This window comes from Thunnus maccoyii, chromosome 18 (assembly GCF_910596095.1).
Source record: "Thunnus maccoyii chromosome 18, fThuMac1.1, whole genome shotgun sequence".
NCBI lineage: Eukaryota > Metazoa > Chordata > Actinopteri > Scombriformes > Scombridae > Thunnus > Thunnus maccoyii.
This window is the reverse complement of record NC_056550.1, coordinates 12376884-12399717: the sequence shown is the minus strand read 5'-3', so window position 1 is coordinate 12399717 and position 22834 is coordinate 12376884. Positions and strand designations below refer to the sequence as shown.

Below are 22834 nucleotides of genomic sequence, written 5' to 3'. Positions count from 1 at the left end.
AAAGGGAGTGCTAATTTGCAGATTTTAAAAGTTTGCAATGTGGCAAAGGCTTAACATATTCCATGATGTAGTTAGGGCATGACAAACTCAAGACCAAATTGAAAGTGTAAACTAGGTTTGGAAGATTTTGGTGGAATTAGAATACAATGTAGTAAAAAATTTAATGCACTTAAGCAGCGTCTGGCCTGTAGACCCATCACTAATTAAATATCAGTGATGAAGGCAGTCGTTTGGTGCTGTGTTCTAGTCACACTTTTGTCCAAATTGTGACTGCACGTGTTTATTTGCATGTGTATGATTAATTAGGTATCAGTAGTCTATGGGTGGGAGGGTTGATCTAACAAAAAGCAGGCCTGGTGTTTTTCTCTCTGTCTCTCATATGGATGTTTTCCCCCGAAATCCCTCTTTTCTCTGTGTCCCATTCTGTTTCTTTCTCCTCCCTTTGTCTCGCTGTCTCTCACCCTTTCTCATCTCTCCGTTTGGACCACCAACAGCGGCGGCGGGTAAAGTTCTCTTTCTTTAACGTCCTCATTTCTTCCTTCTGCACTCTCAGTACCTGTTCTTCTGGTCACACATCTGTTTCCTGTTCATCCACCCATCATCACAGCTGACTTCTGTACTTGTCTGTCCTTCTCTGTTCCCATTGTTCACCATGGAAGAGCTCTGACTCAAACACAACTAAACCTCAAGTTGTGTCAAATCTTCTGATGATTCACACAAAAAACATTTGAAATTACAATATTAATCGCAGGTGAATCACAGAAAATAATCAAGAGTACAGTAAATGTAAACAGAGCTGTGTAATCAGAAAGTCCCCATACGGAAACAACAATTAGGTTGATTTTTCAACCACAGACACACACCAATACACATGTGTACACACTTAAACACACAAAATCGACATGCACACAACCACCAGAAGTCTACCATCTGGCATAACAGCTGTAAGACACATGCGGCTGTACATACAGCTGCTTCTCCCCTAAGGACCAGTATCAATGACCTTTTGCTTTAATCTGTTCACCCTGATCTTTATACTGGATATATGAGAAATTTAGAAAAATCAGGCCAAGGAGTTAAAACCATTGTAAATTTTTCTAGATGCTGAGAAGTTAGCCAGTTATTTCAAAAGCAGGTCATTATTTTTCTGCTTTCAGAATAGCCAGTTTTAGCATCAGTTTAGTACTGTATTGTTTCTTTAGATTCTCATATATTTAGCTTGGCACTAAGTCAGTTTGTTAACTGGCTGACTCACTTGTAGTTCTTAAATCTGTGATGTTTTAGCTTTGTGAAGAGTGTTGAGTGCAACTAAAACAAAAGGTTTGGGTCATTTGTTACACATGTACCAAGAAAGCCAGTGAAAAAAAAAGAGGTTTGGCTCAGCATTTCATCAAGAGATGCTTGCTAAAAAATCTTTGTCTTTGCCGAAGGGCCTACAAGACAAGATTCCATGCTGTTTGAACAATGCTGTGAAACCAGCCTATCCTAGTGGTAGCTTGGAGTTTATAGAAATTGAGTCATCAAAAGAGAGAGTTTGACTATTTATTCAAGTTTTTACCACTTTTTGACACATAGTGACACTTCCTTTAACATACAGTAGAGTTGAAAGGTCTGGGACCACTTTCCCATGGGAGAGTCTTTGGACCCTACTGTATATTTAAAGCTTAAGGAGTTTTTTTTTTTTTTTCCTTTTTAACTATCTATAATGGGGAGCATTTCCAAGCTGTCAGTATGTTATTTACGGTATGTTATATACAGGAAGGCACTTAATTGTACCTGTTACCACTCTAACAAGGCTTCTGTTAGTCAGCTGCTAACAGAAAATATGGGGTCATTTATGTCTCGCTGAGACCATGACTAAACTCTCTCTGCAAATGTCTCTGTGTAGAATTGAGTTCTCTGTCACTCAAACTGCTGCTTAAAAGACGAAATATTGCAGCATGGAAAGCAAGGTTTCAATGCAGCATGATTACGTTTCACCATTAGCTGGGCATGTGCAAGCCGAGGCTTTAGTCATCTTTGTAAAGCATTGAAATACATTGCAGCGTATTAAACGTGTAAAAGTGTAGCGACTAGATAGCATTCAGACAGGAATGATATCAGTTGTTCCCATAGCATGCACTGTAGTTGTAAAGTACCACCTAACTCTAGCATGTAGCTACAATGCTAACCCTACACTCAGAAATAAGGCTAAAGCGTAATATAATAGCAATGCAGCATGTGTTGCTATGTATTTAACCCCGACGCAGTTACTCATTTTGAGTTAACTCGGACACAAATACCATCAAGGAATGGCTGCCCACTGCCATTTTGGAATCGAGAGGACTAAGCCTGTCATATCCCAGTGAAGTTGCTGACTCTCTTAATTTGTGTGTGTGTGTCTGTGTGTATGTGTGTGTATGTGTGCGTGCATGTGTGTATGTGCACATACAGGGGGAGCAGTAAGGGAAAAGACATCAGCACCATCAAGTCTCTGAGGGTACTGAGAGTGTTGCGACCTCTGAAGACTATAAAACGTCTCCCCAAACTCAAGGTATGTTTATGAGAGACGTAACAGGGGCGCTGCTGGTGTCCCTCAAACCACCAGTGCTCATGGAAGGGAATAATATTGAAGAAGAGCAGAAGAATTATGACAAAAAAATGGCATAAAAAATGCAGGTGTGTGTCACACCTTTGGTGGCTGCAACTATAGTTACTGTGTTTGTTTCTTTGTGTCTCCACACCCTGAAGAAGGCGCAAGGGGACATGCATTAGTGTGTCTTTTAAGGACTCTAGCCCATCTATTTTTCAACCTACCTTGAGTGCTTGGACCTGGATTTTTTATGCCATTTTTTGGTCATAATTCTTCCGCTCTTCTTCAAGGTTCATGTGTATGTTGAAGATGTTTGACCATCTAATCAATAACCCAAATATCTTGGACATTTACATGTTGCTTTGTTTTTAATGCAAATCTGCCTCCGTACAGTAGTACAAATTGGGCCGCAGTGAACTATATTTTTTGTATTTTATCTCTTAGCCCTTCAGTAGCATTTGACGTCACAGTTAAAGATCAAAATACACAAATAATCTAAAGCTTACATGTTTCTTTCATATAATAACTACCATCTCTCCTTCTGCCATCTCCCCTTCTTGATCCTCAGGCTGTGTTTGACTGTGTGGTGAACTCTCTGAAGAATGTGCTCAACATCCTGATTGTGTACTTACTCTTCATGTTCATCTTCGCTGTGGTGGCTGTGCAGCTCTTCAAGGGACGCTTCTTTTACTGCACTGATGAATCTAAAGAGTTTGAGCGCGACTGCAGGTCAGAAATTACCAACTGTAATAACTTACCCTGATTGGTGAAAATGTTTTGGCCTCTGTCTTAGCATTAAGATGAGCCCCTTCATGCACAATGCTTGTCTCATATGGTTTTAAAACAATTCAGGTGTCTCCTCCCCTTCCTTTGCCTCTTCACTATCTACTAAGAAACACATGATTATATCAGTATTGTAGCAAAGTGTCCTCCTTATGGATGTGTTGAGGATGTGCTATGTGTATTTCAGGGGCGAGTATCTGGTGTATGAACGTGATAACGAAGTGAAGGCGCAGAAGCGGGAGTGGAAGAAGTACGATTTCCACTACGACAACGTGGCTTGGGCCCTTCTTACCCTCTTCACCGTGTCTACTGGAGAGGGGTGGCCGCAGTGAGTATACATGAACATGAGCAGCCACATGCAACGCGCATGCTTTCAGACATTTAACACCACCTGTACCCCCTCTCTTCTTTTGCAGAGTGCTGAAACATTCAGTGGATGCGACTTATGAGAATCAGGGCCCGAGCCCAGGATACCGGATGGAAATGTCCATCTTTTACGTGGTGTACTTCGTGGTCTTCCCCTTCTTCTTCGTCAACATCTTCGTGGCTCTCATCATCATCACCTTCCAGGAGCAAGGAGACAAGATGATGGAGGACTACAGTTTAGAAAAGAACGAGGTGAAGAAGTATTAATGGAGCGAAGGTGGCTAGAGATTAGAGAAGAAGGGATGGATGGAAGAAAGAGGGAAGATCATGGCAGGATAAGAACAAAAACATCTTTTTTTTGGTCTTCTTTTGCAGAGAGCCTGTATAGACTTTGCCATCAACGCCAGGCCTCTGACACGCCACATGCCCCAGAACAAGCTGAGCTTTCAATACCGAATGTGGGAGTTTGTGGTGTCGCCGCCATTTGAGTATACTATCATGGCAATGATCGCGCTCAACACGGTTGTGCTGATGATGAAGGTAAAAGTCTACACGCTACAAACATAGAAACAGTAATGCTCATATAAACATAAACACACATCAAAAACCATTAACTACTGACTATTACATTTTAGAAGTTGACATCTCTCTATTTTTGTACTTTTATCTCTTTCTGTCTCCCCCTCAGTTACAAAACATAAACTCTCATTAATTTGGATTTAGATGTTGCTATTTCCTGTGATTTCCAGTGATGAACAAATTTTAATATGTCTGACTCTCCACTGGATGAGCTGGACTGTTCGTCTCTTTATATGTCTTTATACTCGCCTTTCTTTCTGTCCCCGGTGATGTGTGTTTGTGTTTGTGTGTCTACATTAATGCACAATTATTTGTGTGTATGGCGATCCATTCTGTCATTTTTGTAAATGAACGTGTGTATGTGTGCGCTGCCTGTGTGTGTTTGTTTATAGTACGACGGAGCTTCTTATACCTATGAAGGTGTGTTAGCCAACCTGAACATAGTGTTTACCTCCCTCTTCTCCATGGAGTGTGTACTCAAGATCATCGCCTTTGGAGCACTGGTGAGTGTATGTGTGTGTGTGGGTTTGTGTGTGGTGGGGATATACTGCCAGTGCTTTACTGTATCTTTGTTTGAGTGTTGTTTCTGCAAACAACACTCAAGTGCTCTCAAGTTATTATTATATTACATTATTATATATTATATTATCATTATTGTTATAATTATCATTACACAATAATGTTGTACACACGTAGATTATTAAGGGTTACTAGGCAGTTTGCAACAGTGAGACAATAAATACGGCCTTTGACAGACAAAAGCAGAGCCTCAGAGCCTGAGATTCATCAGCGCACAAATTTAACGAGAAAAAACATTCCAGAAAGATTTTTAGCATTTTATTTAGAATAAAAAAGTGCCACTTGGCCGACAGCAGCACCTAAAATTCAATGTAGAACCATGCTATCCTGCCTGAAATTCACCTTGTAAAACTGTTCAAGGTTGAGTTTTTGGGTAATTATGTCCTTAAAGCTGTAAAAGTGCAGTAAAGCAAGCAAAAGTAAAGCAAGATCAAACCATTTTGCGAAAATGGTAAGACTCATGTCTGATAACCACAAATAGGAAACTAAAAGAGACTAAGATGTGGAAAACAATGGATTCTGCAGATGAAATAGCACTCTGCTTCAAAGGGTTCACCCCAAGCTCATTGGTTATTTTGTTACATTGGAACACATCGTCTGTCTTGCATTGTTGCTCACATATTTTAGGAGAAACTGTGGGGGGATGGCAAGCTAGAGAGATACTATTATAGGTAAAAAGAAAACTGCCAGAAGTCAGCAGTAAAATGTGCAGTCATCTTAGCTGCAGAGGAATGGGAGGGAGGCAGGGAGCAAGGAGAAGGAAATTGATGGAGGAAATAGTTTAGGGATAAATGCTGGGAGAGAGGGGGAACAGTAATAATTAGAGGAATGAGGGTGAATGACAGCTAGGCGGTAGAAAGAGAAGCAGAGATTACGGAGAAGGTGGAGATTAAGCGGGATAGGATTTGAACTGGGAAAGCGCACTCAAACACACACTACTTGTAGAATCGTACACACAAATAACAGGGACTGGGTGGGTGACGTCTGTGTTCGTCAAGGTGGTTTATTTTAATAGCTGCCTCCTTTGTTCTTTCTATGTCCCTCCACTTGTCTAATGCACAGTTTGGCTTCAGGCAATATGTGGGAGAGCAAAAGAAGCAGACCTCCATCATCAGCATTTGATCCTCACTATCCCATAGTTTTTCTTTTAAGAAGAGAAAGATTAAAAAAAACTAAGAGGACTTTTTTTAAAAGTATGCGTTTGTGCGGGTTTGGTTTATGATATACAGTAAGTGACATTTGATGGCTGGTGTAGTCCTCTGATGCGGTACAATTTGTCCCCAACTTGTCTGCTGGCATTCATCCAACGTACCGTCCCTGATGGTCCATTTGTCTCATCTGATTTCTTTCCTGTTCCTGTCCGACACTGACATATCTTTTTTTTTTTCACTTTCTTGTTCTCTTTCTCTTTTTGTCTGACTGTCATTCTCTATCTGTGTTTTTTTCCCTCACGCTTTACCTTTCATTCCTTTCATACTTTTATATTCCAATGTTGTCCATCTTTGCTGCATATAATTTCTTTGCCCATTTCCCTTTTAAATTTTTATCTCTTCTATTAATTTCTTACTTCCTTTGTCTGCTTCTCTGCCACATCCATATTCTTTTACATTTTACTGTCTCACTCTTGTCACGTCGCCTCTTCCTTTTTCCAACTCCTGTGTCTTCTCTACCCCTCTCTTGCCTCTTTCACTTCTATTTCTTCTCTTCTGTCTCTCTCTTGTCCTGTTCTCAGAATTATTTCAAAGATGCCTGGAATATTTTCGACTGTGTGACAGTTCTGGGCAGCATTACTGACATTCTGGTCACCGAGCTTGGGGTAAGTAGCAGGATCTGATATGTGTGCGGACGTGTATGTTTGAGAGCTCTGTACTGAGGAGTCGAAACTGTAGCCACAGATATATGATATTGTATTTGCAATGTTTGTTTAGTGTATGTTTGTTGAGCAATTATGCATATTTGTTAGGTGAGCTTCAGCATGTGTCCATAGGCTTGCACATCTGTCACATAAGCTAAAAAACATACAGTAGACAAGACAAGGAGTTAGGGGAGAGCATGAGTTAGAGGCCACTGTTAAGTCTTGCATTGCTCAGTCATGCATGAACATCTCTTGAAAGTCTTATATAATTGTCCCAGTTGGTGGGATGAGGAGAGACCAGTGACTGTTAGCTAGCACTGAGCCACTGACAGCAAGGCAGGAAGCATGCTGATGCTCTGTAGCGAGCCAGCTTCTCCAAGCAACCTAATAGCCAATGAAATTATCAGGTTGCAGCTCAGGAGGCCAATAGCATTTGCATCAGTCATCTGTTAGTAACTACAGCTGGTGCTGTCTTGAAGGATCATAGGACATCTGACAGTGAACAAACAATAAAAGCAACTGAACTAGAAAAGAAATATCTGAAAGATTATTGGTCCGTTATAGATCTAGTTTATTTTAAGTTTAAGTTTACGGTTTGACTCAGCTGGTTCTGGTGTTGTTTTTCCAAAATTAGGCCTCCAATATTGCTGCATGAGGTTGCGTTACATCACCTGAAAGCACTCTAAAGGGCAAATTGAAACACAAACTGAGAACCAATGAAAAAAAACGAAGGTTAATTTATTTGCCAGACTGAGGTGGCAAATGGCCATGAAACTGAAAAATTTGTGGGCTAGTGTTCATGTATGTGTGCGTATATCATGTTTATTTGTGTGAGTGCATATATCAGGGGGTAATGTCACTCGAATTCTAATTTTCAAGGTGTTTTCAGACAGAACATAAGGCGATTTTTAGATGCACAATTGCATACAAAGTCAATGGAAAGATGTGAGCAGGTGCAATTTGACACAAATTTTCCCAGGACATTGGTTGTTTGAAGCTAATAGTCCGCAAGAATAATACAAGGCGAAGATTTGCACCACCTCCTGTCTGAACACACCTTAAGAGTTTCTTTAATGTACTGGCTGTGCACAGAATTACAGGTAGACCTGGTATGAATGGAATACAAACTGCATTTAATCATGTATCAACCTCCTGGATAGCTTTGATGTTATTTAGCTATTTGCTATTCATACAGTATTTTCACAGTGTACTGTAACCTACACACTGTACCTACCAGTTCTGTCTGAGGAAGCAAAGGATACCAATGACTCAGGCATTTACATTTATGCTGTTCACCAGCCAGATTATTATTAATCTTTCATTGACTGGTTGGTCTGTATATTGATATAGTCATGTTTATTCATTTAGAATCTGTATAGTTTTCCAACTGTCTTGGTCCTTGGTATTCCTGCTCTATGGATGTACAAAATCTGCAGACAGAAACCTGCTGCTGTGTTAACTTGTTTCTGTAATGACTATTGATTTTTTTCTTGTTTTTATCTTTTTACATGCTTTCTTTAAATCGTCCACACACTTAACGACGATCTACTGTAATCTACTTCGCCCCGCCCCCCTTCTCCCCCCCAACACCTACTACTTCCTGTGATTCCGTCCAATCAAAATGCACTATGAATCCTCTGTGTCCACCCATGACAACTGGCTTGGTCAATCTCTCTGGTTGTTCTTCGAACCAACCAAAAATCCAAAAATTTGCTGCTATAAACCATATATCTGCAACATCCACATGTAGATGGTTTGTAATTTTTTGGAGATCTTATTTTACTGCATCTGTTTTAACTGCATCCCAGCCAATGTTGTGAAATGTGCATGTTTTGCTTGACCCCCACTACCCAGAACCCTCAACTTTAAGTGAGCTCTAAATTTGCAACATTTTAATTTGTTGCCAAGTTTACTAGCCTCTCTACCAGTCACTGTATCATTTTATATATTTTATTCAGTCATAAATCCTACCAATACTGTATATCCTTTACTAAGAACTAGTGTTCAGTTTGTAAAGGATTTGACTGTATAAACTGGAATAGATTGCTACATCTATCCGTTGAGATTAGCATTCATTGAATGCACAGACATACTCGCATACACATCCACACATATGACAGTGACTGGGAGAGTGTTTCCAGTAACAACGACAGAGTCCAAAGCTTTGCCCGTGGCAGAGAGAACAAATGATGCATGCTGCCCCTTGCATGTCTTTGGCAGGAACCCTTTATTTTCACAACACACACACACACACACACACACAGACACACACACACGCACACGCACACACACACACACACACACACACACACACACACACACACACACATCAGTGTAATACATGCTGCATTGTAGGTGGAACCTGCATGTGCCTGCTGCCAGTCCCTTTTGAGCACTTCAAGTCTCAAACTGCAGTCTTGTGTTCTTTACTGTGGTAAATGGTTGAAGAACTTTGTATTATAGATTTTGTATAAATAATACTGTTTTTGTAAATAAAAGATGAATATGCTCCATTCAAATATAAACTGGCCCACAATGTTCCCTTTGAAATACTGTATGTAATCAGAGTGTTAAGGCTGAAAATAAATGAATCGTAAGAAATTCCCTTCAGATATAATGACCTTAGTTGTCCTTCAACCACTCTCTTGTTCTTATTTGCCTGTGACATCACAACAGCATGCCACATGACTTCGGCAGCCAGTCCTATTTGACTGTGCATAAGCTGCCATTAGCTGTGCTGCTTTGTCTTGTATTAGTGCACATCTGCATGCTGTGGACTTGCTTCATTTAAAATATTGTATATTTTGCCTTGAGAGAATTAGTGCATTTGGTTGTCTTTCCAAGAAAACGTCCTGACGTCCCTGCACTCTTAACTACTCACCACTCCTACCACAATTACTACTACGTAACCCAATTTGGATGAAACTAGTTAGATTTGGATGATTTCCTTCCCCCCCCTGTGTTGTTTTGTTTGGTTTATGAAAAGCTTGTTGGAGCCTTGCCGTTTTTAGTTTGGTTTGCTTTGACTTGTTTGGCTCCTGGTTATTTCATTTGTATTGAGTTTGAATCTCCTTCAGTTTGGGTTTGACTGTTTTTCCTCTCATTTTTTAATGTTTTGGTTGTGTCAGGAAAATTGCTTGCACACTTTGCCCTAAAACTACTCTCCCTTTATTCCAACCCCAAATCCCTCTATCCTCCCTCTTTCACCCGTCTCCATTGTTTCTTTTCCTTTCCTACCTTCTCTCATTCTCTCTCTGGTCATGTTGTGGCGGTACTATAGAATAATTTCATCAACCTAAGTTTCCTGAGGCTGTTCAGGGCAGCTCGTCTCATCAAGCTGCTGAGGCAGGGAGAAACCATCCGCATCTTGCTTTGGACCTTCGTTCAGTCCTTCAAGGTTTACACCCAATTATACAACATATCACATACACACACACACAGACAGATATTAAGCACATTCACATGTGTAGATTACAGACACATTCAAGTGAATGGGAAGTTGTGTCCAAACTTTTGACTGGTACTGTATATAAACATAAATAATGCCTAGGTGCTATCTCACATATGCACGCTGTGTTCACATGTATCAAACTTAATACCAAACAATTCATTTGTCTCTCCTCAGGCACTGCCTTATGTCTGCCTCCTCATTGCCATGCTGTTCTTCATCTATGCCATCATTGGGATGCAGGTGGGTGAGAGTCTCAACCTAAAAATTTCTACAATGCTTTTGGGATACATGAAATATATTTTACAGGATAATGATGATGAGCAGAAGGGCGAGATAGGGAAGGACAATGAGGATGGTGATAATGGTGTGGGGGGCGGGGGGGAATATTGTGAAAGTTGTGGCTGTGGTATGTGCGTGGAAAAGCTTTCATACTACTATTCAAAATCTTCAGCTCTGCTTTAGCGACTACAGTCTGGTTTTCAGTGTTAATAGTGTGATTGTGTCCACAGCTGTTTGGGAATATTGCTATCGAAGAAGACGGAGAGAGTGCCATCAACCAGCACAACAACTTCAGGACCTTCATACAAGCTCTCATGCTTCTTTTCAGGTGCTTGTGTGTGAAGATGTGTGTGTGCATAAATCTGTATATATGCAGTATTTATTCATTTTTGTGCAACTGCCATTTCCAAGTAACCATCAGAAACAAACCTGTTATAGTTTTGGTAGACTTTATACTGGTCAAAGCCTTTATACATCATGGAATCCCTTGTGTGTGTTTGTAGGAGTGCAACAGGAGAGGCATGGCATGAGATCATGTTGTCGTGTCTGGGGGGTAAGGATTGCGACCCCCGGTCAGGGAATACAGAGCCTGAGTGTGGCAGCCAATTTGCCTACCTCTACTTTGTCTCCTTCATCTTCTTCTGTTCATTCTTGGTGAGCACATTTCTTGATCCTATACCATTTAAACGGCATAAAACACATAAAATATAGATTGTATTTTGCATACATGTGGGAACATGCCCATGCATAAGACAGGAATGATTAAAAAGGGTATACAGTATAATCCTGCCTTACATTAATGTGTTTTATGAGAAGAAGAAAGCCATGTTCATGGCAGCGTAAGAAGTGATTCCAAATCCAGATGGTAAAGTCCCACTCTCACTTTTTTCTTTAGTCTATACAAAAAACTGATCTGATATTCCCCTCTCACACTGTTCTGCAGCTCTGAGTTGCAGCTTGAGATAAAAATCAGTAACTAACAATGAACAGGACACTTGACATGTTTCTGGTGCTGTTCCATAAAAACGTAATTATTAAACTGATGATTTTGTAAAGTCAGTTGTGTAGCATGTGTAGCTGTTTAACTCTAATTGTGTGTGTGTGTGTGTGTGTGTGTGTGTGTGTGTGTGTGTTGATGTGTATGTATGTGTAGATGCTGAATCTGTTTGTAGCCGTCATCATGGACAACTTTGAATACCTGACTAGAGATTCTTCTATACTGGGACCTCACCACTTGGATGAGTATGTCAGGATATGGGCCGAGTATGATCCTGCCGCCTGGTGAGTGGTAATGTGTGTGCACTAGATACACATGCACACATACACTTACACACACACGCAAAGAAACACAAAAGTAATTTTGACTTAGTCATATCCATAAACTTCTCATATTTTGGTGTTTGCTTTAGTAGTCCACTAAAATCACAGACACTACTTTAGACGTCACACCCAGACACATCAAATGCATTATTTTATGTTTCTTGTGCTTGTTTTAATATGCTTGTTCACACAGAGCAAGGCCCAAGCAATGAAAGCAGTAACTTCTCAACAATGCCGCAACTGTTTGTTTTTTATTTGTGTAAAACAACAGCAGAAGATATTTTAAATTGCGTAGAAAAGACAGAAAATAAACAAAACGTGAGTGTCGACATGTTATTACAACAGAATTTTCTAGCAAAACAGCTGCAAGAGGGTTGTAACGGACCTGAGCATAACCTCATCAGGCATCTGGTTATCTCACTCACACCGCACAACCCCTCCCTCGTCCTCTTCCTCCCCTTTTCTATAAAGTGTCCGAAAATATCCTCCTACCCCTTCCCAAACCTTCTCCCACTTCTGGAATCTGCATATCGCCAAAAACTTATTATGGCAAAGTCTACACTCTCAACAAAACCTCCCGTGTCTGACTCTGTAGTGTAAATGTCTACTGTAGACATGCCAAGTTTCATGGTATCTGTATTCCAGTGCTCATTTGTTGCCCTCATGCTGTCCTGTAGACTGCACATAGACTCCTTTTAAACAGGGAAATTGGGAAAGAATGAGAAATGAAGAAGAAATGACAAAATTAATGGAAGGGTAATGATGAGTTTTACAGGAAAGATAACAGAGGGACAAAATTGACATTGGGAAATTGAAAGAGTTCATAGCGGATTATCAAAGGCTAAACCTCTGCTAGTATTCTATGGTATGTATGCCTTAGAAATCTATATATACATTTTAGAAATGTTTAAAATGTTATTTACGTTTTCAAAAATAGCCTCTTTTTTAACTCTTCTTTTAAAAAAATTATGTAAATTGAGAGAAAATTGCTTGAAACTAACATGTTTTTCAACCACTACCTTACTGACTGTCAGATGGACACCACTGCACTGGAAACACAGACACATGGCTGACATTGAACACATATTTAAGAGGGAGGGGATCTGCACACCACAAGCAGCTATTAAGCAGTTAGCTGTTTACCAAGCACATGCTTTTCTACTCAGTTAGCAATTCCTTAATTACATCGTGCACACATCAGTGTTGAACTGAAGGAAGAGAAAGAAAAAACAACAGAATAAGACAGACTTTGGAAAAGTGAAACTGTATTGGCAGTGCTAAGGACCACATTTAATAATGTGTGGCATGCAGTAAAGTGTTGTGTTTACTATTTGTGTGTGTGTGTGTGTGTGTGTGTGTGTGTGTGTGTGTGTGAGCGCGTTTGGGTGTAGAGTTTGCATATATGCATTCTGGTGTAGATGTGTCTAAAGAGTCTGTTATTTACTGTAAACATATTGTAAAGTATTTTCAGATATTGTGTACTTGTCAATCTTGTGCTCTTCCTCCCAATGTTCTCTCTTTCTGGATGTGTGTGTATGTGTGTGTGTGTGTGTGTGTGTGTGTTTTCCTGTGTGTAAGTGTGTTTCTTAACCCCCATGTATTCTTCTTGCAGCGGGCGCATTCATTATAAGGACATGTACAGTTTATTACGAGTTATCGACCCGCCTCTCGGCTTAGGCAAGAAATGCCCCCATAGGGTGGCCTGCAAGGTTTGACTTCCATTCAAACAAAACCTCTCAACCACACTTGCTAGCCACAGCATCCAGGAATGGAGTGAATGCCGCTTTATTATTATTTTTTTTCTTTTTCATTTCTTTTACAACTTCTTTTCCACCATTATCGACTTGCATTCTGAAATGCTGAGAGAATGTGCGGGACAATGCAGACACCCAGAGAAGCATGTGAAATGCACTAAGTGAAATGAAAAAAAAAAAAAAATCCACATTAAGACATTTTATCACATTGTAAAATAAATCATTATTAATTTTTTTTTTAATGAATATTGTTTTTTCTTTTTTTTTTCTTTTTTTCTTTTGCTTGCTGTGGAGCCATGGCTATAATGTAGCAAGCTACGGTTGCCCACTGTAGTGTTGCATTGTTCTTGGTTTTTGGGGGTTGGGGGAAAGACAGAAACTGCATTGACACCCCTTCCTCTTCCTCCCCTCTCTCCCCATCCGAGCAGGAGCAGCTTGGTGCCTGCTGTCAAGCTCTGCCCTGCTCTTCTGTGCAAACACACTCACACACACACACATACAGTATATATATATATATATATATATAACTTTGTCCTGCTTGTGCAGAATTGTCCTCTGATGCTTAAAGAGATCATTTACTTCTCAAATTCCTCCTCTTGTCTCCCTAAGCTCTGTCATTTACCCCCTCTCTTTTTTGACATGACAAACTGTAAGAGAGTACTGTAGCTCATAGAGAAGCCACACGGTCACAATCTCTCTCCAGGTCAGCCCAATAACCTTGTCTTTCTGTTGTTTTGTTCTTTTACTTTGTTTTGGTCTTTTTTCTCTCTTTCTCCCCTTTTCTCTCTTTCTGACACTGATTCTCTTCTTTCTTTTCAACTCTATTCTCTAATCAACCGTCACCCCTCCTACTCCCTCTAAATCTCTCTCAATATCTCTATCTCTCCCTTTTTTTGTGCTTTGTTAACGGGGTGGTGGCACTGGCTGATGATGCAGTGGCAGGATCAGTTGCAGGGAAATGTATGACATGCTGAGGCACATGTGTCCTCCACTAGGCCTCGGGAAGAGGTGTCCAGCACGGGTGGCCTACAAGGTCAGAAAGGACCCCACCTTCACCCAAGTCTCCTACGGGTGTCGGGGGGGTGGGTGGTGTGGGGGGGGGGCGGTCCAGGAGGGAGGGGCCAGGGATTTAAGCGCTCAACGTGGTGTAACCTTTAGTGTTGTTGTTTCTTTGGTTCTGTTTTCTTTTTCTGTTTCCTTTCGTGGAAAGTGGGGGTGGGCTGGTCGGTGTTGTGGCGTTGTGTGGTGGTGTGGGATTTGCGGGTGGAGGTAGCAAGACAATTAGGGTGAAGGGTTAGACAGGGGTGTGTATCCACAGGAGGGAACGAATAGAGGGACCTTCTCAGCTCGTTTGCACCGTGTATGATGAACACACAAGCTCACTTCCACAAACATGCCAAAGCCATGTACATTATAATCAATAGTGTCATATTATTCTGCAAATAAATACATGTAAATATGAAAGCATTTTTTTAAATGTCTAAGTACAAAAAAACCCCAAACAATTAATTAGACAAACATTTCACACATGTAGACGCTGCTCAACACACATACTCAAAGATGCATGCGTTTGCAGCAGGGCTTGGAAGGTCCGCTAGACTTACGTCCTCTGACTCGTTCCGTCCTGTGGATGGGGCAGACACATGCACACACACATACACACACAAAGAATTAGGTCATATCACCCTACACATAGAGAGTCTCTGTTATTTCTCATGGTAGAGAGAGCAGAAGGGCTTGTGTCAGTGATGTGTTTTCCTCAGAGAGCCTTTGGTTGCCATACAGAAGCAGTTCTTTATCTGTCACCCTTCATGTAGCAGCTCCAAGCCCCCAAGCAGCCTTTTCTATCTGCAAGTCCAATCTTCTCTTTGTCCTTTGGTTCTGTCGTCAATGCAGTTCTATTCTGTTTCCAGCCCCCCCTTCATCTCTGCATAATGCTCCCCTCCCCACACATAAACACTCCCTCACCTGCCTTCTGCATGGCCGATAACCACCACCACCACCACCACTCCTGTCTTTCATATAAATAGCACGGACACACAATTTTGTTATCAGAATAGAAATATACAGAATGATAACAACAAATTTGCCTTCATATTACCACATGTTCCCGTAACACCTCCTATGATAAACATGTCTCATGGCACATCATTGACAGATCACTGTGAGCCTCATGGGGCAGCCGGCCAAACAGCCTGTAGGCACAGGAGATCACTCCATCGCTAGCCATTGCTTTATCCAACTCCCCTCTCCTTCTCCAGAAGACTTGGGGCAAATAGTACTGATGTTTTACTGTGCTAACACATCTATAATTCATAAGAGAGCAATTTATAATGTGTCAAAGAAGTTGTCAGTTCATATGCTACTTTGCTTTTGCAGTGTAAGGCTATTGTCCTATATGGGAAACTCCATCCATGATCTCCACCTGCTTCGGATAGTAAAAAAAACAAAGATTGACTATTTGACCCAGGTTTTTCCACCTCCAGCTCTGTGTATTTCTCAATGAATCATGTCCTATTTTATAACCCCACTATCCATCCTGTCTTTAGATGCTCTATTTCTATCCTCATCTTTTTGGTTTTACCCTCAAACGTTTTTCCTAAAAGCCTCCTCCCTGAACTAAAAATTAAACCCTCAATCCCCCTGCTCAACAACCTAACATGCTTTTCATGCATGGTTTTGGCAAAGCTTACATAACATCTTAATCTACCCCTTAAAAATGATTACTGGAACGATATTCCAGAAAGCCACCATCTCTACATTTATTCCTTACCTCCCCTACCGGTTTCCCTGAGCACCTTGCCAATGAGAGAAATCCAAACCCTTACCTTTGACTCTCCAACCAGTCCACAGAACAATGACCCATCTAGCTCCAGTGCTTTTAACCTTTGATCTTCTCTGTCCTGACAAGAGACAGTTGAGCCTTCAGGCAGGACCGCTTTCTCACAGACACAGCCAACTAAGTGCGGTGATGTTTCTTTTTTTCTTTGCATTGTTTTGTCTTTTGTTTGTCTATTTTTGGTCAGTTTTTCTATTTACATGCTCCAGCTCCTGACCTATTAATTTTTCGTTCTCTATCATCTCTTTCCCTTAAGCTTCCCCCTTTCAACTCTTATTATATCTATTTTCTGGCAAAATAAATATTTTTTTCACTTCATATTTTCTACATACACCTGGACTAAGTTCACCTGAACAATCATTACACATCTTTGCGCCAAAAAAACACATCCATGGTGGCCATGTTGTTGTTTTCTTATTTTTTTTCTTTTTCCACAGAATGCTGCTCTCTCACCTATTAACCCTCTAAGTCTGTGCCCATTTTTCACACATTAGACATCAGATTTTTAGCCATAGAGCTACTTGCTCTATCTTTTCAGCCTAGCCCTATTGTCTACAAATTTTCTTATTCCCTCCAATAACAGCCACGTTACAACAATTCACAAACTCATTTTAATGTCGTCAACAGAGGATGCTTTCTGTGTACGGCTGTGCAGCTGCTTGTCCTGTGAGGCATATTGCGTGTGCATCGCATGTCGCATGGGGATGGGATGTGCAAGAAAGGTTTGGGGGAATTCAGAATTAAGTTAACAAAAAAAAAAAAGTTTTGATGGATGGATTAAAGGGGTGTGGGGGGAGGCATGATATGCTGCATGTCTGGGTTGTCGTCGTCTTCTGTCACCAAACACACACAAACGTCACTCTGTCATCTGTGAGTTGGTGTTTTTATTTTAAACCAACAAGACCTATAAAGGATCAAACCAATAAATGAAAACCAAAGTGTTCCCCTTCCTTGAAGCAGTCCCTCAGTTTTTGGTTTATTGGTTTATCATCTGGTCTCTGTTGTTTTTTTTACTGTGAACCTCCAATCCCCTAAGAGGAGCTCTGGATAGTAGTAGCTGCTGCTCAGCCTGTCCTCCTGTTCCTTCATCGGAGGCTCAGGATTGCCAGTTTAACCAACCTGTGAGGTCTTTTGGATGTCGAAAAACATAAATATAACAAAAATCATAAAACCCTAACACAACAGTTATGAAACAAGTGAATATGTGAGTCGAAGGACAAATCTGGAAAAGTGTGAGCATTAATCACCTTGGCACTCACAGGTTCTCTCATACCACACGACAGATTCAAATCTGTGAATCCCTACATGTCACTGCTGCACTGAAAATCAAGGGTGCCCAATTTGACACTGAAGCTGAGTCCAAGCCATTTGTTACAGGGAGACAGAGAGAGTCAGAGCCTGCTACAGATGCTATGCACAGCTCTTTTACCCCAACCCCACCCTTCACCCTGATCCCCCTCCCTTTCCTGCCCTTCCCCCTTGTCACCTGGAGGTTCTACGTACATTTCAGCCTTGCTTGCTTCCTGATTTTCTCACTACTCACCCTGATTGGCTCTCCCACAGAGACTGCTCCGTATGGATCTGCCTGTGGCTGATGATAACACAGTCCACTTCAACTCCACTCTCATGGCCTTGATCCGCACAGCGCTGGATATCAAGATCGCCAAGGGTACGGAAGGTTTGGAATCCCTCTTACCTTCTTTGGTCCAATTTTCACATGCTTTCCTCTGCTCTTTTATTCCCTCTTAGTGCAGCGCTATCCGCTATTTCTGTCCCGTGAACCCAGAAACCTTCGGTCCTTCCTGATGCTTCTCCTTCTGTAGCTTAAGTACAGTGTACTTTCTATGCCAGTAGATGCTGTGTGTAGCGTGTTGCTAATTTATGTGTGAGGCAGAAGTTTTAGATGATGTGGAATCGAGATTCTGTTACTTCAGCTTAAAAAACTGGATTGCATGTGTACAGTTTAAACTGCTTAAATGTTCAGAGCTGAATGCTTTATAATATTATTACCTTAGTAACTAATTAAAACATGTTTTTTCTGTCTGTTTTCATGTTTGTATGTCCTCTCTTATACCTTTTTGTATCATATGAATGGGTATGAATGTGCATGTGTTTGTGTATGAGTCAACTTTTTTTTGTGAATTTCTGTGTGTGCATGCTCATGTCCATATGTGTATGAATGAATATGTGTCCATGTACGCATGTATGCATTTGTTGAATCTGCCTAGGTGGTATTGACAAGCACCAGATGGACGCAGAGCTGAGGAAAGAGATGATGGCGATCTGGCCCAATCTCTCCCAGAAGACCCTGGATTTGCTGGTTACGCCGCACAAGTGTAAGTTGCAGAGTGTGGGTACAGGCGCAGCAATGTGGCTTGGATGCAGCCACCCTGTGCCACCCAGTGCTCCAACGTTGTTTCTCTTCACGTCACCTGAGGACCGCTTCTTTCAGCCAGTCTCTCTCTCTGCTGCACCCTCTGATACAGCTGGCACATCACCCCTACACATCCACACCCACATTACTCTACATCCATGAAGAGATAACTATGTGAACATGAAGAAACACACACAGGCTGCACACACAATACCCTATTGCTTATTTCAGATGCAGAAATCACACACACCAGAATAGACCACCACCAGTCCCAGACTCCAACACTTCTCCACCCGTTTGTGCCTGAGATCAGTGGGTGCCTCACTATAGATCAACTCTCTATAGACGTCTTTTCACTCCAGGGGCAGTCAGCTCTATACACAAGATGGCTGGCTGTGCTTGAAAGAAAATATTGTATATCTCCCACCATAGTATTAATAACACTGAGAACAATATGCACAGGTGCCAAAGCACTACTTGCATAACAGCGGTTGCTTTCGTTTGTGTAATGCATGAGATTTATTATCAAAATAGCCAGGAGCGAAGAAATAGATGATGTATTTAGCATCACATTTGGAACCAAGTCCAAAGAAGTCAGTGTCAGTTTCAACTGGATATCACAGTTGTATTTTATTTATTTTGGTTTATTTTTTTAATGGCTTGTTCAGTTAAAATTGGGTTAATTCTTGCGATCACATGATTGCAAATTCCTGGGGGGACTGCATATTGTTTCGTCACAATGAATGCTTTGATTACAAGATTTTACCTGTGATAAATGTCAGTGCTATAGAAAGTAAAACAAAATTAAGATACTGTTAAAAAAAATCAATCTGTTTGTGAAAAGACTATTTGCTCAATGTTCATGAGTGTTTGAGTTGTGTTTGAGAGTTCAAGTACTGTTTGTGTGCATGCCTCACCCCTTTCTACCATTCCTCGCGCTCAGGGTCCATACCAAAGGGTCTAATCTTGCAGGGTAACTTGTCATTCTCTCAGCAGCTACAGACCTGACAGTTGGGAAAATCTACGCTGCCATGATGATCATGGAGTACTACCGCCAGAGCAAGATCAAACGCTCGCAGGCTCTCCGGGATGAGCAGGTAATGCTGTCTCTAGGAGAACAAGACGATGCTCTACCTGCATCTGACCTGTAGAGTTAAAGGCAGACTGACGAACTGAAATCGAGGCTGCAGGGCTGTGGACCCGTTTCATACAAGCCTTGGCTGTGACAACCTCTGTCTAGATCAAGGGTTCAAATAACCTATGGAGGAGTCCTTATTCAATCACCTACAAGGGTATACAGGGGTTATAACAGTCAAATGGAATCCAATCCAATAACCCTGCATCATTCACTACCTTTGTGAAGCTTGTAATATTTTCTTTTTGTTGAGACTTCAAGGAGCCATTCAAGTCTGTGATCATTTGTAGACTTGTAATGTAGTCTTATTGTATTGAATTTCATTTTATTATATGGTATACCTAATATTTTCCCTACAATATACACCACTTTTGTATATTAATGGCCACCTCTCATGAAATGCTCCCTCACTAACAGCAATAACAGTGCTGCCATCTGCTGGGCAATGCTTGCTACTTCTTGCTTCTAATTTTAGCAATGGCATTATACAGAAAAAAATGCAAACATTATTCATGAGGCAAATTATTTTAGTTTTCACTAAATTTAAAGTACTAAAGGTAGATGGTTGATTCCAACATGATTAATATTTTTGTTGGAGAGTGCAGGGTTTGGTTTTAAGCAGACTGAAGTATTGTCACAATCCCTAAAGTACCCATACCTTAACATCATGGGAACCTTCATAATGGCTTCTTTTGCTGAGCTTGATTCTGTCTTGGGAGTCGACCGTTCTCTGCTTGTAAAGATACTGTACCTCTTCACTCCCCATGCTTGTAACCTTGGACTGTTAGCATTACATTATGATAGCACTGCACCCAACCCTTCACTTAGCACACTGTCCCTTATCAAAGGACAGAAAACCTGTCAGTCACCTGTCACACTAATATCACTGTATTTCATCTTATTTGTGATGGAAGTGATGGATATCATACGATGATATCTTAATAGAAATTACGTTTAATGTCCCTAAACAGGTTGATGCAGCCATCAACCTGTGCTTGAACCAAAAACATTTGCATGAGAGCTGCATGCTTCTGAGGACACACATCAATCTGATTTTTCATTGCACGCAGTTAGATTTTCACAATTTCTCTGAAATGACAGCAAAACTCCTTCACCCTCTTTCTGCATTCTCATGCCCTTTTTTTCCCCTTCCCCTTCCTCCCCAATCCTCTGGCCACACACTGTGCTCCACACTCAACCCATTTTTTTTCACTTGCTTCGTCCCTTCTCTCCTTCACTACATACATAATCTCCACAGTCTCCCCCCCCCACTCCACCTGCCACACTGTAGGTTGCTACCTGTCTTACTTGGGCAGCAGGACTTTGCTACCATATGGTATGGATAGACCCAGTGAGAGACCTCTGCAGGGTTTCTTGATCCAAAAATGTCATTAGTAACAGCACACAACAGTCTGAAAGTGATAAGTGTGTTTTACATGTCGCACACAGCTCTGCATGGATCAGTTGTATTCAGTGTTTTCAACACATAGATGGGGGGTTTACCACACTTTAGGTTTGAATGAAGGTAGGAAGGAAAATAGAAAGAATTGTTTTAAAATCACAAAACTCAAAAAAGTGGATGATTTGAATGTGAAAGCTGAGATAACATGCTCTGAAGTTTTTTTAATGGTGTTAATTAAATAGTACTGTTGCAACTTCTGAAGTGGATGACTAACAAATGAAAGACTGTGAATGTAGCATTTCCTATTCAACTTGTCCCATCATGCAATTCACTTGCTATATGTTCCCCTCCACAGGATTGTTGCAGTGTTTATCTGCCATGATGTCCTGCATCCCCCCTTTGAACGAGGCCCCTCTTGTATTGCTCCCTGCTTATCAATTGTTATTCTACTTCCACTGCTGTGGACCCATGTTATGTTTGCTTCTATCTCCTATCAACATTACAATTATCATTGATCATTTCATTTGACCCATTCCTGAGCTCCAAACTCAGTGTGTGACTGTATAAAGCATTCCCTTTCCCGGACTTGGACGCCTTACAGGCAACACAGTTGCTGGGTCCCAGAATGCACTCTTGAGTCCACCCATCTCTGGGCATCATTTGCTCAAGAGTGCCTTCTCCCATCTGTTCCTCTTATATTACTTCTCCCCTCATTTGCCTCGCCTCGCTTCAGCCGACTGCCCCCTTTCTGCATCCCCTCTGCTCCTGCTCTGCCCCTTTTCCCCCATTTCCCTGTCAGTCTGCCTGATAGCTGGCGACGGCCATGTTGTATATCTCACACAGAATCGAACGCCATTACTGTTTCAGCGCGTGGAGCCACCTTCCCCCACCCAGGATGGGGGTCCGGGACTTAACAACGCCCTACCTCCACCTGAGACAACTGAGACTGTCAACAGCCTGTGAGTTGGACTCTTAGCATGTTTCACTCTACAGGAGATGGTTTGTTGAAAGCAGACCAGAGAACTAAGATGTGTCTGTGACTGTGTGTGTGTGCGCACATGCGCGTGTATGTCTGTCTGTCTGTCTGTCTCTCTGTCTGTGTATGTGTGTTGGTGATAGGCCGGTGGAAGGGGGGGTCCCGGAGAGCCAATCATGGGTGACAGCTCGTGCTCAGGAGATGTCCCAGAAGGTCGGCAGCTGGAGCCCTGAGGGACACGCTGAGGATGGCTTGGGAAGCATGACCAACTCTCAGGTAGAAAGCTCATATACACACACACAGCAAGGATTACACACATACACACACACACACCTGTCAGCACACACACACACAAAACAGATAAAACACATCCATGTCATACACAAGTTTGTGTTAAGTATTCAAACACTCGATACATTCAGCATTTGTTTTTACTTTCATGTCATTGCTTCCAAATGAACTCCCAAAGAACCACTGAGGACAATAATGTTATAAGAGACTATGGTCTTTTTGCAGATACAGATATAGGCAATCCATTTCCATGGAAACCATTATCCTGCTTATTCAGAA

At 41.4% G+C, this 22834-nt stretch overlaps 1 protein-coding gene across 1 annotated transcript in view; it reads left to right on the top strand.

Moving 5' to 3' along the window:
• Positions 1 to 22834, top strand: part of cacna1aa (calcium channel, voltage-dependent, P/Q type, alpha 1A subunit, a) — a 67804-nt gene that overhangs the window by 33172 nt on the left and 11798 nt on the right. The window contains exons 26-43 of the mRNA XM_042392248.1: positions 2434 to 2533; positions 3141 to 3301; positions 3543 to 3683; positions 3772 to 3973; positions 4097 to 4261; positions 4693 to 4803; positions 6612 to 6695; positions 10015 to 10131; positions 10360 to 10425; positions 10695 to 10792; positions 10968 to 11118; positions 11618 to 11745; positions 13397 to 13493; positions 17941 to 18055; positions 18606 to 18713; positions 19745 to 19848; positions 22132 to 22247; positions 22408 to 22540. Of these exons, the coding sequence (XP_042248182.1) occupies positions 2434 to 2533; positions 3141 to 3301; positions 3543 to 3683; positions 3772 to 3973; positions 4097 to 4261; positions 4693 to 4803; positions 6612 to 6695; positions 10015 to 10131; positions 10360 to 10425; positions 10695 to 10792; positions 10968 to 11118; positions 11618 to 11745; positions 13397 to 13493; positions 17941 to 18055; positions 18606 to 18713; positions 19745 to 19848; positions 22132 to 22247; positions 22408 to 22540 (2197 nt within the window). The remainder of the gene's footprint in view (positions 1 to 2433; positions 2534 to 3140; positions 3302 to 3542; positions 3684 to 3771; positions 3974 to 4096; positions 4262 to 4692; positions 4804 to 6611; positions 6696 to 10014; positions 10132 to 10359; positions 10426 to 10694; positions 10793 to 10967; positions 11119 to 11617; positions 11746 to 13396; positions 13494 to 17940; positions 18056 to 18605; positions 18714 to 19744; positions 19849 to 22131; positions 22248 to 22407; positions 22541 to 22834) is intronic.